Here is a 13,842-nt window from a genome sequence, read left to right as displayed (position 1 = left end):
GACAAGAACAAACAACTTGAGCAATAGTCAATATTCAAAGGCTAGCTACTGCGAGTTATTAGAGCTACCTCATCTTAGCGAATAGCAATGCTTTTGTCATACACCTCTCACAACCCTGTGCTTTCTCCTCAGGGGTATCATGATACTCGTACATCGCAGCCCCTTCCATGGTCCTGCATTAGTCGTCCTCTCGTCGACCCCTGGCTCTGAGTTGCCGTCCCCATTGCCATGGGACTGCCAACCACCACCATTCTCCTGTCGTCACTCCTAGCCCATCCTCCGACTCCTTGAGCACGCCTGTCTTCTTGCCCCAGTCGATGATCATCTGGGCTTCAAATTCCTCCAACACTGGCTTGAGTGCGCTGCACACTCCTTCGATCGACATATATCCTCTGAGAGCAAAGACGAAGCAGAATGCACCCAAGACATCCATCCAACGTTGTGCATCTCGTCGCCCAAAAAAGTCAACCCACTGCGGTAGCACGCTCTCCTTACCCGCCGTGGGAGGGCCCTCATAGATGGTCTTGCGGATCACATCGATATCCTCGTCATACTTGTACGTGTCTGTCGGGACCGCCTCGATGCTGAAATGATAGTACGACTTCGGGAACTTGCGACTTTCGTAGTTGCCTGGCTCGAATCCAAGAGGAATGTTGGGCACATCCACGGGCATCAGCTTGATTCTCTCGGAAGCGTTCAAGTTTGTCAATGCCATGACAGCTCCGTCTTCAAGAGTGTATGGGACCTGGAAGGTTTCTCCCCGACGAAAGACAGCGTCCAGCTTGGCCTTGAAGTCGGCTGCTTCTTGATATTTTGTCCGCTGTGCTAGTTTCCCCAGCATGTGGTAATACCATTCGTTGAGACGGTATGGTCGGCCACCAAGAGGAGCCTTCTTGCTCCTGCAGATGATTCGTTGCTGAGTCAAGTCATCAATGGCCTGCTTGAGAAGCGCGTTGTTCCGATCCTGGTCTCCCTTCGCGAGTGAGGAGAACTTTTGCCTGATCTGTTCCACTGAATACCGGCTGTCCTCCGTGCAGCACAGAGATCTCACCCAAGATCTTGCAATGACCCTGTCAGTGAGTTCGACATGTTCGTCAAGGCCGGTCAGCATCTTGTCAACAGATACAACGGCTGGGCTGCCAGTGGTAGCCTCAAACCGAGAGAAGACAGAAGACTGCACATGGTGAAACTTCTCTCTCCAGTCATCCACCACGCGAGAGGCCTTGTGAGAGGTAAAGTTCTCCTCCAGAAGAGCTCTGGTCGATGGCAGATCAACGCCCTTTCTGCGTGGCAGCTGAAGCGTCCAATCAATCAGTTCGTGCCAGTCATAGTCCAAGGGGTCTTCGAAGTCAAACTCTGGAAGTTCCTCCTTCTGATATGCAATCAGAAACTTATCCTGAAAGTCCTTTGTGAGTTTTCCGATGTACGCGCCCTGATCTCTACGGGCAGTGATCCAAAATCGACGAAGCTCCTTGAGTTTGAACGATGGGAAAAGCTTCAACAAGAGTCCCCAATCGATCGCCTTGTCGGAACCACCGAGTAGCACACGAACAGCCACAAATGCAGCGAGTAACCTGTCCGCTTCCTCAGAGTCAGAAGACTCATTGGTTGTATTCTGGACGTTGAGACCCTCTGATTGTTCTGCTTCGGCAGGGATGGTTGTTAAAGCGCGGGTTAGGAGACGGACACGCTTGACTCTTGCCTGCTGGCCTTGCTGCTGCCGAGCAGTAGCGGTGCGCGCGCTCTCTCCGTCGGGTCCTGCTTGGGGCACTGATAGTCTCGTCCACTTAGGGCTGTCGTCTTCCTCATCAGATGTCGAGTCGACAAGAAGCTGTCGGTCTGGGACGGCTCCTGGGAAGGACTCTGGTGTAAGTTGCCACTCTGAAGGCCACGTGAGACCAGGAACATCGACCAACTCCATGTCGGCTCCGCTAAAGAACGTCACGAAGGTGTTGTGAGGGCCCGCTGCTCCGCGTGGCGCATGAATGAAGGACTCGGCCCATGATCGCTCCGTATCCATACAGCACTGTAGTCTCTCGATGAAGCGCTGGTATCGACCAAGGTCGGTTCTATGCTGACGCTTCTGGCGTTTCAGCTCAAGGGTGCGTTCGTCAATCACGTCCAACATAGATGACCAAGAAAACCAGTTCATGTCAGGCATCCAGCCCTTGAGCGTGTAGCTGGCATCTTGCAGCTCAAAGTCTTGGGCGCTGATGTATGGCCAGGCACCAAGATCGCCGGAAACCAAAATCGGCTTATCAAACACCAATTCCTTGGGGACGTCGTTGAAAGCTTCCTCTTCTTGCACATGACGAGCTGCGGCCTTGGAGGCACGCTTCGACAGCCACCTCGGGGGTTCCTCGTCCAGGAAAGTATTGGGCTCGAGGAACCGAATTGACTCGGGGTCACCATGGGTTGCAACGCCCGCAAAGTGTTCATACCACTTTCCTTGCCCGGTCTCGTAATCTTGATGAAAGGTAATATCGTTCCGTTTGGATGCCCTATCCGGGGACGCGCTGTTGTCCCTTGCCGCTCTCTTGCGTCTCCTGCTTCGCTTCTGAGGTGGAGGAGCATCTTCGTCATCATCGTCCAGTTCTTCTAAGGCTCTCTTCTGTGCAGCTCGTGCCACGTACACTGGGGCATCCAGCATCTCAACCTCGATCGGAAGATCTCGACGGCCGCGGTTGAGCAAGTCGTGGTCGGCCAGGGCGTCAAAGGGTGGCGGTATATATGTATCTGGGTGAGCTGCCTTGATCTTGTCGAGCAAACTGGTGGCTTCAGGGGAGAATGGATCAACACCGGCCTGAACTATGACGTGACACTTTTCAGTCATGCCCTTGGTACTGCGGAAGCTGTGCCAGTGTTCGGCGACGACCTTGTTCTTCAGCATATCCCGAAGCACGGCTTGATACGCGCGCACTTGAGGGATTGCTTCTGTCGGAAACATTTGTGTCCAACGTATCGTGATCGCATGCCAAAACGGCTTACCCCCTGGAAAGACGCCGGATTGCTCTGTTAGGATCCCTTGAATAATCTGGCGAATGCGAGCACTCAGAGCAGCCTTGGATATGGGGGTATCGACAACTGCCGGTGATCTGGGCTTCATAGCCGAACTGCCACCATTGAGTACGCCATTGCTACCTTCCTGGCCGTTGGTCTGAGGCGCCTTTGGCTGGGGAGTCTCAGCCGTTGACTCAGGTGCTTTCGTCTGCGATCTCGGGCGAGGGGTCTTTGGTGAGCTTGCGGACAAATCAAAACGGTGCAGCGGCCCAAGAACAGGACGTGGCTGTCCATCTTCATTCTGTACAAGGGCGCCGTTGGTTCCATTCGATAGGGGTGTTTTCGGGGTGTCAAAACTGGTGACCGGAGGACGTCGCCATTCTGGGTTGACATGAAACGAGTCGCTTTTGAAACTGACCGTTGGTCGTGAAGACCAAGATAGCCGGGCAACTGGGCCTCGTAGTTTCGAAACACGTCGAGCTGGAGTTGAGAAGCTCTCCTCCTCCACCTCTTGGCCTTGATCTTCTTTCTCCGGCTCTGCCTGATCGGGTGCCTCGACCTGTGGTGACTTATCCTCTGCGGGAGTTGGAGTTTCGGGCTCTTCAACCTCAGAGATGACTCGCTTCTTTCCGCGCCGGACTGGGCCTGCCGTGGCTTCATCGAATGAGGGGTTGCAAGCCGTCCTCGACTTTTCCAGGTGGTATTTCAAACCAATGTCGTTCTTCCAGCTGCCGCCGCACTTTTCGCAAACCCATGGACGTGGACCAGAGTCGCCATCGGTAGTCTCTGCCGCATTTCCCTTCTTCCTTGTCTCGCCCCTTCTCGGGCGACCACGTTTTCTATTGCTTAAGGGGTTCTTGATTGCCACTTCAGCCTCAGGTTCCTTCTCATTTTCATCTCCGTCCTCAATCTCTTCGGCGTCAAGAGCAGCGCTCGTGATTTCAGTCTCTGCTTTCTTCGCTGAAGATCTTGTTGACCTGGCACGTGTCGCTCGTGCGGGTGTTGCTCGTACGGGGGTGGTAACAGCTGGCTGACTCTCGGAAAGCACGTCTTTGAGATGGCCTGAAGACACCTTGAGAGTAGTTACAAGCGTATCAGCATCGCCTGGGCCCGATGGCGCTTCATCTGGATTCAAGGTTTGTGGTCCTTCCGGCGCTGTCTCCTGCTGTGTGGTCGAATCTTGTGAAGGCGCGCCCGGCTCTTCGGCTGCTGTACCCTGCGAAATGACACCATTCTCCTGGATACCGTTCTTTTGAGTCGCGTCCTCTTGACTTGTATTCTCCTGGGCATCATTTTCATGAGTTCCGCTCTCCTGACTTGCGCCCTCCTGAGCCGTGTTCTCCCGAGCTGCTTGTTCTTGTTGTGGCACTGATGATTCTTTAGGCTGTTTTCGGTTTGCCCTGGCTTTTGTAGCAGGAGCAGGTTTCTGCTTCGTTGCGTTGCCCTTCTTGGGACGCCCCTTGTTCGTCTTTCGAGTCGCCAGACCCAGGTTGCACAGTTCCATCAATGTAGTGGAAGGTTCGCTAGAGATGCTTGTGGCAGGTATCGGGGAGAAGCCGTAGGAGTCAGCGAGAGTTGCCCCATGGTTGTGAGAGCCGTCGTCGCCATTTGCGATTGGAGGTGGAAGTGAATCGTTTTGAGCAAAATAGCGATATGAAGCTACCTTTCCAGTCCTGGTGTGTTCACTGCGAAGTTGAAAATGGGATAGATGAGCCGGTTGCAGGTTTGGGACGGACAAAGCAGTGGTCATGGAAGAAAGGTGACGGCTATAGGACGGGCCCAGGGTCAAGGCATAAACGTCTGGGTTTGTCAAGCCGGTCTCGCCAAGTCGCTGTGCCATTTCCGCAATGATGACAGGAACTGGCTTATCCAGCGACCACGGTGGTGCTGCAGCTACTTCTGAAGCGTTGGAAGTTTGGCCGTCGGCCTTGGTTCCATCGAGCCCATCCAGATCGGGGTTTCTGGGCGTTTTCGCCTGCTTTTTGCCCGTAGCCAAGTAGACCGCCCAATCCTCAGAGTTGAAGTCTCGGACATATTTGATACAGTCTTTGAACACCTTCTCCCCCAGTTTCGCGGCGACGTATTGGATGACACCTCGAGAATTGAGAAAGCGGCACACCTTGGCAAGGACCTTCATCTGCCAGCGCATTCCCAGCACGCCGAGCTTGGACTTCATGTCAGTCATTCGTAGGACGCCCCATTCCTTGGCGATGGCCATGATGGTTGTGGCCAAGGCTGTGTAGTCGATAGACTCTCCAGTCCATCGGATGTGCCAGGGAACTGGGTCGAGGTTGTCAACTAAGACTTGGCGGGTGAGGGTCATGTCAGGGCGGACTTCATCTCCCCCTTCACCATCCTTTGGCAGCGGCGGCGCAAACAGTTTGAGCCACATCTTACTCGTCTTGGTTCCGCGTACGAGTGTCGTTCTCTTGGCGATGTAGCCCTTCTTAAGCAGCGCATCGGTTCGTTTGGGAACAGACCTCTTGTCCTGGTCGACGAGCCGGCCGAGATCGCCTTGCAGGATACCTTGGGTAGTCGTAGAAGCAATTCCGAGCAACAACATCCATTCAGACTTGGGTACCCGCTTGTAGTCAACCGCGTGGCCGGTGAGAGACTCCCACATGGTCTCCTCAGAGGCGTACACCAACACATGTTGAGGAGCTGTGCGGGCCTCTGATGTTGATTCTGGGGGTTCCGCATCTTGCTCGTTGGCATCTGCGGGTGGTTCAAGTGCTAATATCTCATCCAATGTGAGACGGTTGTACTTGCGATTGGGACCAACAGAGATGTCTCGTCTTGAGACAAGCCAGCTCCAAATAGTAGAGGCAGTACGATGCTGTACCGCCGGATCACCCTTACGCAGTTGCGAGAGAGGTTCAGAGTGAGTTTTTGAAGGATGGTGAATCGCGTCCAAAACGTCGCCCACGGGACACCCTGAAAGTTGATCTTGTCAGTTTCTGTCACTACAACAACGAAACATAACAAGCAGTCAGTCAAACTTGCCCTGTTCGCCGGCGCACGAGATGTGCACCAACAGGCCCGCGATCAAGCCTTCAAGCTCCGATGCCATTTCATCCAAGTTACCGTGTGGCTCATTCTCGAGTCGAAGCGATGCCTTAAAAAAAATCTGCACAGGAATCGTCTGGGGCGAATTGAACAGAGAAGCCCCGGGTCGTTTGGGTCTGTCGTACTTTTTTTTCCGGTTGCTGCAGTCGAGGCAGATTGAAGTGGGGATGGCGGGGTGATGGAGAATGAAGCTACGCCAGCTGCGGCGGTCGAGACTGATGACATAAGCACTCTTGGCAGATCAGGGACTCATACCTGCACCACCAGCGGCGCAAATAAGATCACGGGACTCTTACACCACTGACGGTGCAGGTATGGAGAGCCATGATAAACTTAACCTAATGATACGTAAATTAAGGGATGAAATTATCAAATAATGATAGCCTTTTTATTAATTTCATTAAGTTATTCTTGCAATTATTTTTATCTTTTCGGTAATCTTTTGGTCTTCTGTTGCGTTGGTAACTGTCATGCTTTTTCATGAACAGGTGCACTCAGCCACCAACAACAGCAGCTCCTTCGTCCGGTCATGATGAAGGCATATCACGAACGGAAGGTTCTCACAATGGGCAAATGTTGATCAAGAGTATCATAAGTATTTGCTCGACTAATTCGTAACGTCTGGGCTAAGTTCATCAAGTCATAGGCTAGAGCACCCTGCTCTTAGCTCCCTTGTTAAGTACCTCCCCCTCGATTGAGCTGGTTCCATGCTCTCAACTCACTCGGTTGACCCCATACCTAAGCAAACCACAAATAAACTCTCGAGTCTGCACTCCTAACTCAGTTGAGAAGGGAATAGTTGATCGCCTCAAGACGAATCTCCTCCAGGGAGGCCGGGTGGGCAACAACACACAACAGCTGAAGCTCCTGGATCGCCGTCGCGTGAGAGTTGACATCACGGGGATCTACAGTCTGCCCCCCAAAGACGTTGAGTTGATGTCCGCGGACCTCGGCGGCGACTTTGCTCCATTGGTCGACGATCTCGCGGTTGAAGCGAATGCGATAGGTGGCAGCCCAGGAGATGGCGGTCCAGTCGCTCTAGGACTGGTAGACGAACTTGGCGGCAGTCTTGGACTTTCCGTGCCAGAGCTCCATGAAGTGCAGCTTGGGCATCTTCATGGCAAACTGTCCTGCTCGCACAATCAAGTCGCAAGTCTCCGGGGTCATGCTTCGCATCAGGTTGGTCGTCAGGGCTAGCTCTCGGAGGTTGTGCCAGACCCAGTGGCTCTTGCAGGCGTTGAAGAACTGAGTCGCATTGGTCATGTAAGAGACAGAGAGCTTCTCCAGCGAGAGGCTGAGGTGAGCCATGGCGATTCCAACTTCAGGAGAGGGGCTTCGGACGCGAGGCTGCGACTGCGCCAAGAGGGAGCGGCTAAGGATGTGCTTCTCGTGAGCCTCGTTGAAATCCTCGAAGATGACTACGCGTCGGAGCGTCCCGGGGAGTCTGAGCAGCGCGAGGTCTCCATAACCGAGGCCTGCAATGGTTAGTCTCCTAGCGATATCTCTTAGGGGTGAGTGCGAGTACTTACAGGGGTTATTGTGCGGGATCAGGTAATACTTGCGACGTGGCTCATAGAAAATCTCCTTGAGCTTTGGAAGGCCATCAATAATCTGTTGAATGGTTGGGATACCAATGACGCATCGAGTTTGTCGGCGCACAAGCAGGCCGCCGATGGCTCGGACACGAGGGAGGTCTTCGATGTTGGGCTGAAGGCCAAGGCCGTAAGGACGACGCCACATGTTTTCGCCATCCATCTCACGAAAGGTCTCATCGCAAGGACCCTCGGGTCGGTCGAGCTCACAGATCAAGTTGAAGTCGGAGTCGATGTAGACATCCTCCCGGAAGGTATGGTCGAAGTCGCTGCGGGACCAGATGCTGATCTCCAGCTTGATATCCGAAGCTCCGTCTTCATCCCAGGAATGAAGGATGGTAAAGAGCCCGATGATGGATTGTCGAAGCTCGAGGTGATCGTTCTGGGGGGCTTGGTTCAAGAGTTTGTGGTCGCAGACATCGCATTCATATCGTTCAAGCTCGATACGGAGCCAGATATGCTTGACAAGGTGTTTCTGGCGATGAATGTAGCGGTAGAAAGTTTGAAAATAGCGTCGATCAATGGTGATGTGACGATAAATCTCCTTCTCGAAGAACTGCTGCCATTCCTTGGAAACGAGAGAATAGTCGGTCAGTTTGCCGCGAGGCCGAGGGTATTCTTCAAGCACCCATTCGTAGACCTTCAAGCGAAGCTCATAGGCCATGTCGTTCCAGCCAACCATCTTGGCTACGAGCCTGAGACCAGGCTAAGGCGAGGCTAAGACGAGGCTCAGACTAGTCAATGTCTATGAGAGTGGTTCAGAGACTGACGTCGAGATCGGCGTAGAGACAAGGGAAACTCACCTTGAAGTTGAGTGGAAGAGCAGTTGTCAGGGACTTGAAGATGTCTGACGAGGAATTGAGAATGACTCCAAGCTTACTGGTAAATATTTATATCCTGGAACAGGTTATTCATATCTTGCACTGATGAACACTGAATAATACTGAAGCAATCAAGTTCGCCGTTTGATATGTTTCTCCCTTTTGTTGCCAAACGCCTCGACTCCAACGTACGCTACAATTGCAAGTCCCCGTTCGCTATGCTCTATTCAACTTGGCCTGTTCATGCTCCCGAATCCGTCGATACGCATCCACGACGTCTGCGCGAATCTCCTGCAGTTCCTCCCGGCGCTTAAGACTGCCCGCCGATTTGGGGACATTTCCCACGTTTGCCGTGGCGCCCTCCACCTTGAGCTGTCGCGACGTGCCCTTGTTCAGCTCAGGGGGTGCTTGGGCCTGGTCATGCACCGCAACCTTGGCCTCAGCCCTCTTCTTCTTCAGCTCAGCCCATGGGTCGTCATCAACCTTGCCGCGCTTCCTCCTGGATCGCTTGCTCAGAGCTTCGTTGAGCTCTGACTGAGCCAACGCTGTAACACCCGTAGGATCCTCGTCCAGTTCGCGGCCAATGGCTTCATCTGCCTCCTCCTCGCGCTGGTCCTGGATCTTGCGCTCCTCAGCGCGCCATTGATCGTAGAGCTTGTGCATATTCCTCTCCTTCCTCGTCCGGTAGACCTTGAGACCAGCCTCATCCTTGCCATCCTTGACAACCGTCTTTTTGGTGAGGCCAGCAACGGGCAGAGCAGCATCCACACGGTGGGAGAAGGACCGAAGATCCTCTCCAGGCCGGATCTTGAGCTCGGGTGCTTGTTCCTTCGCAGTCGGCTTGCCATCGTTTCCATCGTCGAGGCCAGACCTCACTTTCTTGCCCTGCGCGACAGCCATGAGCCGCCTAAACGCTCTCGGTGCGTCGTTCTCCTTGCGCGCCTTCTTGCCCTTTTTTCCCTTTTGGGAACCATCTTTTCCGGCATTCTTCGATACGACAGGTAAAGATCGCGCTCGCTGGGAAGGGGGCAGATTGAATCTACAAACAAGTGTCAGAAGCGCAAACGGAGGTTCATTGGAGAGGGCATCAGACTCACTCTGCTTCGTCGTCGCCCCTCTTTCTCTTGTGTTTGTGCGGCATGGCTGTGACTGAAAGAGGATATAACAATAACAATTCCCCTTATTCACTTTCGAAATCGTAGTCGTTTGATCGGGGGGCGTGATCGTGGAGTTGCAAGGTCGTCAACGAGACATTGAAGTTGAAGTTGTCGCAGTTGGATGGAGCAGTCCAAAAATTCTCTTATCGGTGTTATCCTGGGGCTTATCGTTCTTAGGTTCCCCTAAGCAGGAAGAGGTCACAGGCCGTTCGAGTACAAACCCAGCCTCCCAAATAACGCACCCCCGTAGGTTTTTCCGATTAAAAATACTTGGCCAAAATGGTCTGTACTTATGGGACTCGGCCGAGTCCATGATTCTTCAAGACACCATAAGACATTCACCTTTGTCAAAGGCACCACCTACTCGGACCTAGAAAAGAATGGCACACTATTGGTAGGCAATGAGAACTTCCTCGGGAGAGACATAATTCGGAGTAAGATAAGCCAAAAGAAATCTAACATAAATGAATTATCCTCTGAAGTCTTTATATATGGACTTACTTTTATAATCGTAAGCCTTAGATGCCCTGCACCGTCACGAATCACCAACTCAGTATCTTACCAGTCACTTATTTTTGCTTTAGCTGTTATCTGGTTTCTTGAAGATAATTACACGTTTCCATGTTAATAGTAAATCTCAAATCCATCCATCTCGCCCTCGGCGCCGTTGAACGGAGATGAACCCAGCCATCCATGTCGAGTGGGGCCTCCGCCTCTACCGAACAGCGACAGCCATGGTGGTGAGACTTCCAATGAGACTCTTTCACTGCATGTCCATGGAACGGCGAATATCCTCAACATAATAGCAACATCTTTATGGGATCCATGTCGGATTCAAGGCCAATCTTTGTTTGAAACATGGCTTCACGCAAACCCAAAGCCCAAAATGAGGCCAACAAAGCGGCACCCGGCCTTACCGCTCAGAGAAACCCCTATGTCTTCGCCTTGGGTATGGTCGGAGCAGCTTTGAGGCAAGTCTCAACTCCTTTTAATATCTTGCTCACCAGCTGACCATGAGAAGCACCATGGGCCTTGTGCTGGCCCTCATTGTTGGCGTCACACCCCTGATTTGGTCTCAAGGCCCAGGTTCATCAGCAGTCGAGTCGGCCTCCGATCCAACTCTCAGGCTCGGCTCAGCACATCCAATTCCTTGTCATTCACACAACGACTATTGGAGGAGAGTGCCCTTTTACTCGGCCATTAACGCTGGCTGTATTGGCATCGAAGCAGACGTGTGGGTGGTTCAGGGTGAACTGTTGGTCGGTCATAACCTGGGATCCCTTTCCAGCGGCCAGACTTTGACGTCGATGTACATTCAACCATTGGTTGAACTTCTCCAGACAAAGAACTCAGTCAAAGATCCAAACATCCCGTTTCGAGGGGTGTACGATCACGACCCCAGCCAGACGTTGGTCTTGCTGGTGGACTTGAAGGCCGACCCCAACAGCTCTTGGCCGCTTTTGTTGGAAAGACTGGAACCTTTGCGCCAAAGAGGATGGCTGAGCCATGTGAACAACGGTGCTTTCATCTCAAGGCCCATCACAGTCGTTGGAACCGGCGATACCGAGGTTCGTTTGGTGAATGAGGAGACTCCTTTTCGAGACGTCTTCTTTGACGCACCGCTTAACGAACTCGAGGAAGGGGAGTTCAGCTCTCTCAACTCGTACTACACCAGCGTGTCGTTCGAGAAGACGATCGGCAAGATTGGCCGTAGAGGTCTTCAGCCGGAGCAGCTGGCCAAGCTGCGGAATCAGATTTCCCAGGCCCACAGTCGAGGACTCAAGGCACGATATTGGGGCATGCCCTACTGGCCGATTCATGTGCGGGATCAACTCCGGGAGCTTCTAATCGACGAAGGGGTTGATGTCCTCAACGCTGACGACCTGGTGGAGGCCAGGGACATATTTGCCAGGCGAGGACGCTTGGTCGAGTAAAGTCGATAGCATTGTATCAACACAAACCGATCTATTCATGCTGACAGACCGTAATATCACGAAGTTAATGTTGACGCTTTCTGCCGAGTTCCGCACATCCACCCTTGTCGAACCATCTATTCCCGAGTCTCCGGAATATCACCGAATACAGACCCCATCTAGATCAGTACACACCTATGACACGTCATAGAGCACAACCCCGCAAGTTTGTCAGGAAAGGAAACCTCTCCGACATGCGGATCTGAGGTTCCTTGATAAGATCTCGCCTCTCCCTCATCCAAGAACCAACAACAATATCCCGCCACCATATCCTCCCTGCATCACCATGGCCAACGAAGGACGCATTGCTACCCTCGATGTGAGATACCAGTGAACCCGTTGTGTAAGAGTTTGTACTCATCATTCTCAACCAACCAGTCGACGGTTGCCGACAGGCTCCCGGTTTACTCCAAGCTGCTCTTCGACGGCAAGGCCGCCAAGGGTCTTAGCTTCGAGACAATCGCAAAGCATCTCGACAGAAGCGAGGTTGCTTGTGCGGCCCTGTTCTACGGCCAAGCCACAGCCTCACCTGAGGATATTGACCGCCTCTCTGAGCTGTTGGAAATCTCCAAGGAGACGTTGACAACCCAGATGACAGGGTTCCCCAACCGTGGCCAGGCTGGTCCCATGCCCCCGGTTGAGCCTCTCATCTACCGACTATATGAGATTGTGCAGAACTACGGATACGCCTACAAGGCAATCTTGAATGAGAAGTTTGGCGACGGAATCATGAGTGCCATCTGCTTCTCCACCACCGTGGATAAGGAGGTGGACGAGGCGGGCTCTCCGTGGGTAGTTATTACACTGAAGGGCAAATGGCAAGCCACCTCCTCCTCAAAACATCAAACTCATACTAACCGTCTCAGGCTCCCTTTCAGTCGTTTCTAAAGATAGTGTTGCTGTTAGTGAGTGGCAGTCGGCTGGCTGCTCATCCCGAATCCAACTCTTCCGCCTCACCCGCCGCCTCTACGGGTATTAAGCCGGTAACTCTTTCGAAATGAGTCAACAGGATTAGGCTATTACGAAATATCATGAAAATACGAGTCATTTTTCTTAAAGTCTCACCACTTAGGCAGAGGTAGTTGTGGCCTCTGCTGAAGAACAATACTAAGCCCATACAAAGAAACCCCTGCTCCGTATCCCTGCCTCCCACTTACTTGCATCACACGATGACATCCCACCTGCCATGTCCAGGAACAGGCTTGTTTTGACGTTCGCTAGCGTCTTTGATGGAACATCGGCAAGTTTCTTCAGGTGCGCCATGACATGGTGGCGGTCGTGATCTTTTTGTCCCCTGACAACACCACGCGAAGAACAATAGTAAGGCATCTCGCACGGATCACAGGCCTCACAACCAACGTCTCATCTTAGCAAGTCTTGGGTTTACACTCACTTGTCACAAATGTCAAAATGAGCTGGAGAAGTGATCAAAGTCCAAGTATAAAGAGGGCCTCATCCTTCCCCAAAACCAGAATCTTCAGAACACGACAAACACAAACATTCACTTACAAACAACACTCTTTCCACCATTCTCAACACAGAACACTCTCTGACTTTTCAAAGTCTTTCCACCCCAGCCTTCATCATGCCTGCCTCATCCAAGAACACCAACGTCCAGGCCGTCGGCTTCCCCATCGGCTGCAGCGTCATGGCCAAGCCCGTTCCTAAGGAAGCCATCGGTTTCCCCATTGGCTGCGACGTTATGGCCAAGCCTGGCCCCAAGGAAGCTGTTGGCTTCCCAATCGGTTGCACCATCATGTAAAAGCCTTGCATTCCCTGTCTTGAAGACGAGGCCCTGAGCTGGTGATCCGACAACCTTGAACCAGCTCTCGACACTCGACCACAACTCGATACGCAATACACACGAGCACCGGACGAATAATTCTCGCCTTCACTACAACCAAGAGGAGTAAATGATATGGGGACAAGACGGGTACCATTGGCTTGTAATTTTTATTACCTGGCTCTGGGTTGAGGGACGCCAACACTCGGAAGCCACTTTTACCACGACATGCTGCCTAGTTTGATCAAGCGCAAGATGGGAACAGGACAGCCACCAGCATCTAGATGACGGGGGAGATTGATTTTTGCCCACATTTTACCTTATAATTTCTTCAATACATGCCCTTGGACCGAAGTTTGGTGTATTGCCCGTGACTGTGATTTACCTGACCATACTTGGTCAAGGCTGACTAAAGATCGTAGAAACTGTAGAAACCACACCGAGTTATTA

General features: G+C 52.5%; 5 protein-coding genes across 5 annotated transcripts; 2 read left to right on the top strand and 3 right to left on the bottom strand.

Moving 5' to 3' along the window:
* Window positions 1–178: 178 nt before the first annotated feature.
* Window positions 179–6,291, bottom strand: MRS44_012786 (uncharacterized protein; the record flags this gene model as incomplete). The annotated part of the gene is made up of 2 exons (XM_065618912.1): window positions 179–5,934; window positions 6,192–6,291. The coding sequence occupies 2 exons, from the start codon at window positions 6,289–6,291 to the stop codon at window positions 179–181; spliced, it is 5,856 nt and encodes a 1,951-aa protein (XP_065474984.1).
* An 813-nt stretch (window positions 6,292–7,104) lies between these two features.
* MRS44_012785 (uncharacterized protein) lies at window positions 7,105–8,340 on the bottom strand (the record flags this gene model as incomplete). Its single annotated transcript, XM_046270917.1, has 2 exons — window positions 7,105–7,541; window positions 7,596–8,340. The coding sequence occupies 2 exons, from the start codon at window positions 8,338–8,340 to the stop codon at window positions 7,105–7,107; spliced, it is 1,182 nt and encodes a 393-aa protein (XP_046132750.1).
* A 355-nt stretch (window positions 8,341–8,695) lies between these two features.
* On the bottom strand, window positions 8,696–9,620 carry MRS44_012784 (uncharacterized protein; the record flags this gene model as incomplete). Its single annotated transcript, XM_046276042.2, has 2 exons — window positions 8,696–9,518; window positions 9,577–9,620. The coding sequence occupies 2 exons, from the start codon at window positions 9,618–9,620 to the stop codon at window positions 8,696–8,698; spliced, it is 867 nt and encodes a 288-aa protein (XP_046132751.1).
* Window positions 9,621–10,661: 1,041 nt separating this feature from the next.
* MRS44_012783 (uncharacterized protein) lies at window positions 10,662–11,570 on the top strand (the record flags this gene model as incomplete). Its single annotated transcript, XM_046269354.2, has 1 exon — window positions 10,662–11,570. The coding sequence occupies one exon, from the start codon at window positions 10,662–10,664 to the stop codon at window positions 11,568–11,570; it is 909 nt and encodes a 302-aa protein (XP_046132752.2).
* Window positions 11,571–11,895: 325 nt separating this feature from the next.
* MRS44_012782 (uncharacterized protein) lies at window positions 11,896–13,371 on the top strand (the record flags this gene model as incomplete). Its single annotated transcript, XM_065618911.1, has 3 exons — window positions 11,896–11,928; window positions 11,988–12,397; window positions 13,173–13,371. The coding sequence occupies 3 exons, from the start codon at window positions 11,896–11,898 to the stop codon at window positions 13,369–13,371; spliced, it is 642 nt and encodes a 213-aa protein (XP_065474983.1).
* Window positions 13,372–13,842: the final 471 nt, after the last annotated feature.

The sequence above is a fragment of the Fusarium solani genome, assembly GCF_023522795.1.
Source record: "Fusarium solani strain SB1 chromosome Unknown bctg00000008, whole genome shotgun sequence".
Taxonomy (NCBI): domain Eukaryota; kingdom Fungi; phylum Ascomycota; class Sordariomycetes; order Hypocreales; family Nectriaceae; genus Fusarium; species Fusarium solani.
The sequence above is the reverse complement of the archived record's forward strand: the minus strand, read 5'-3'. Positions and strand labels throughout refer to the sequence as shown.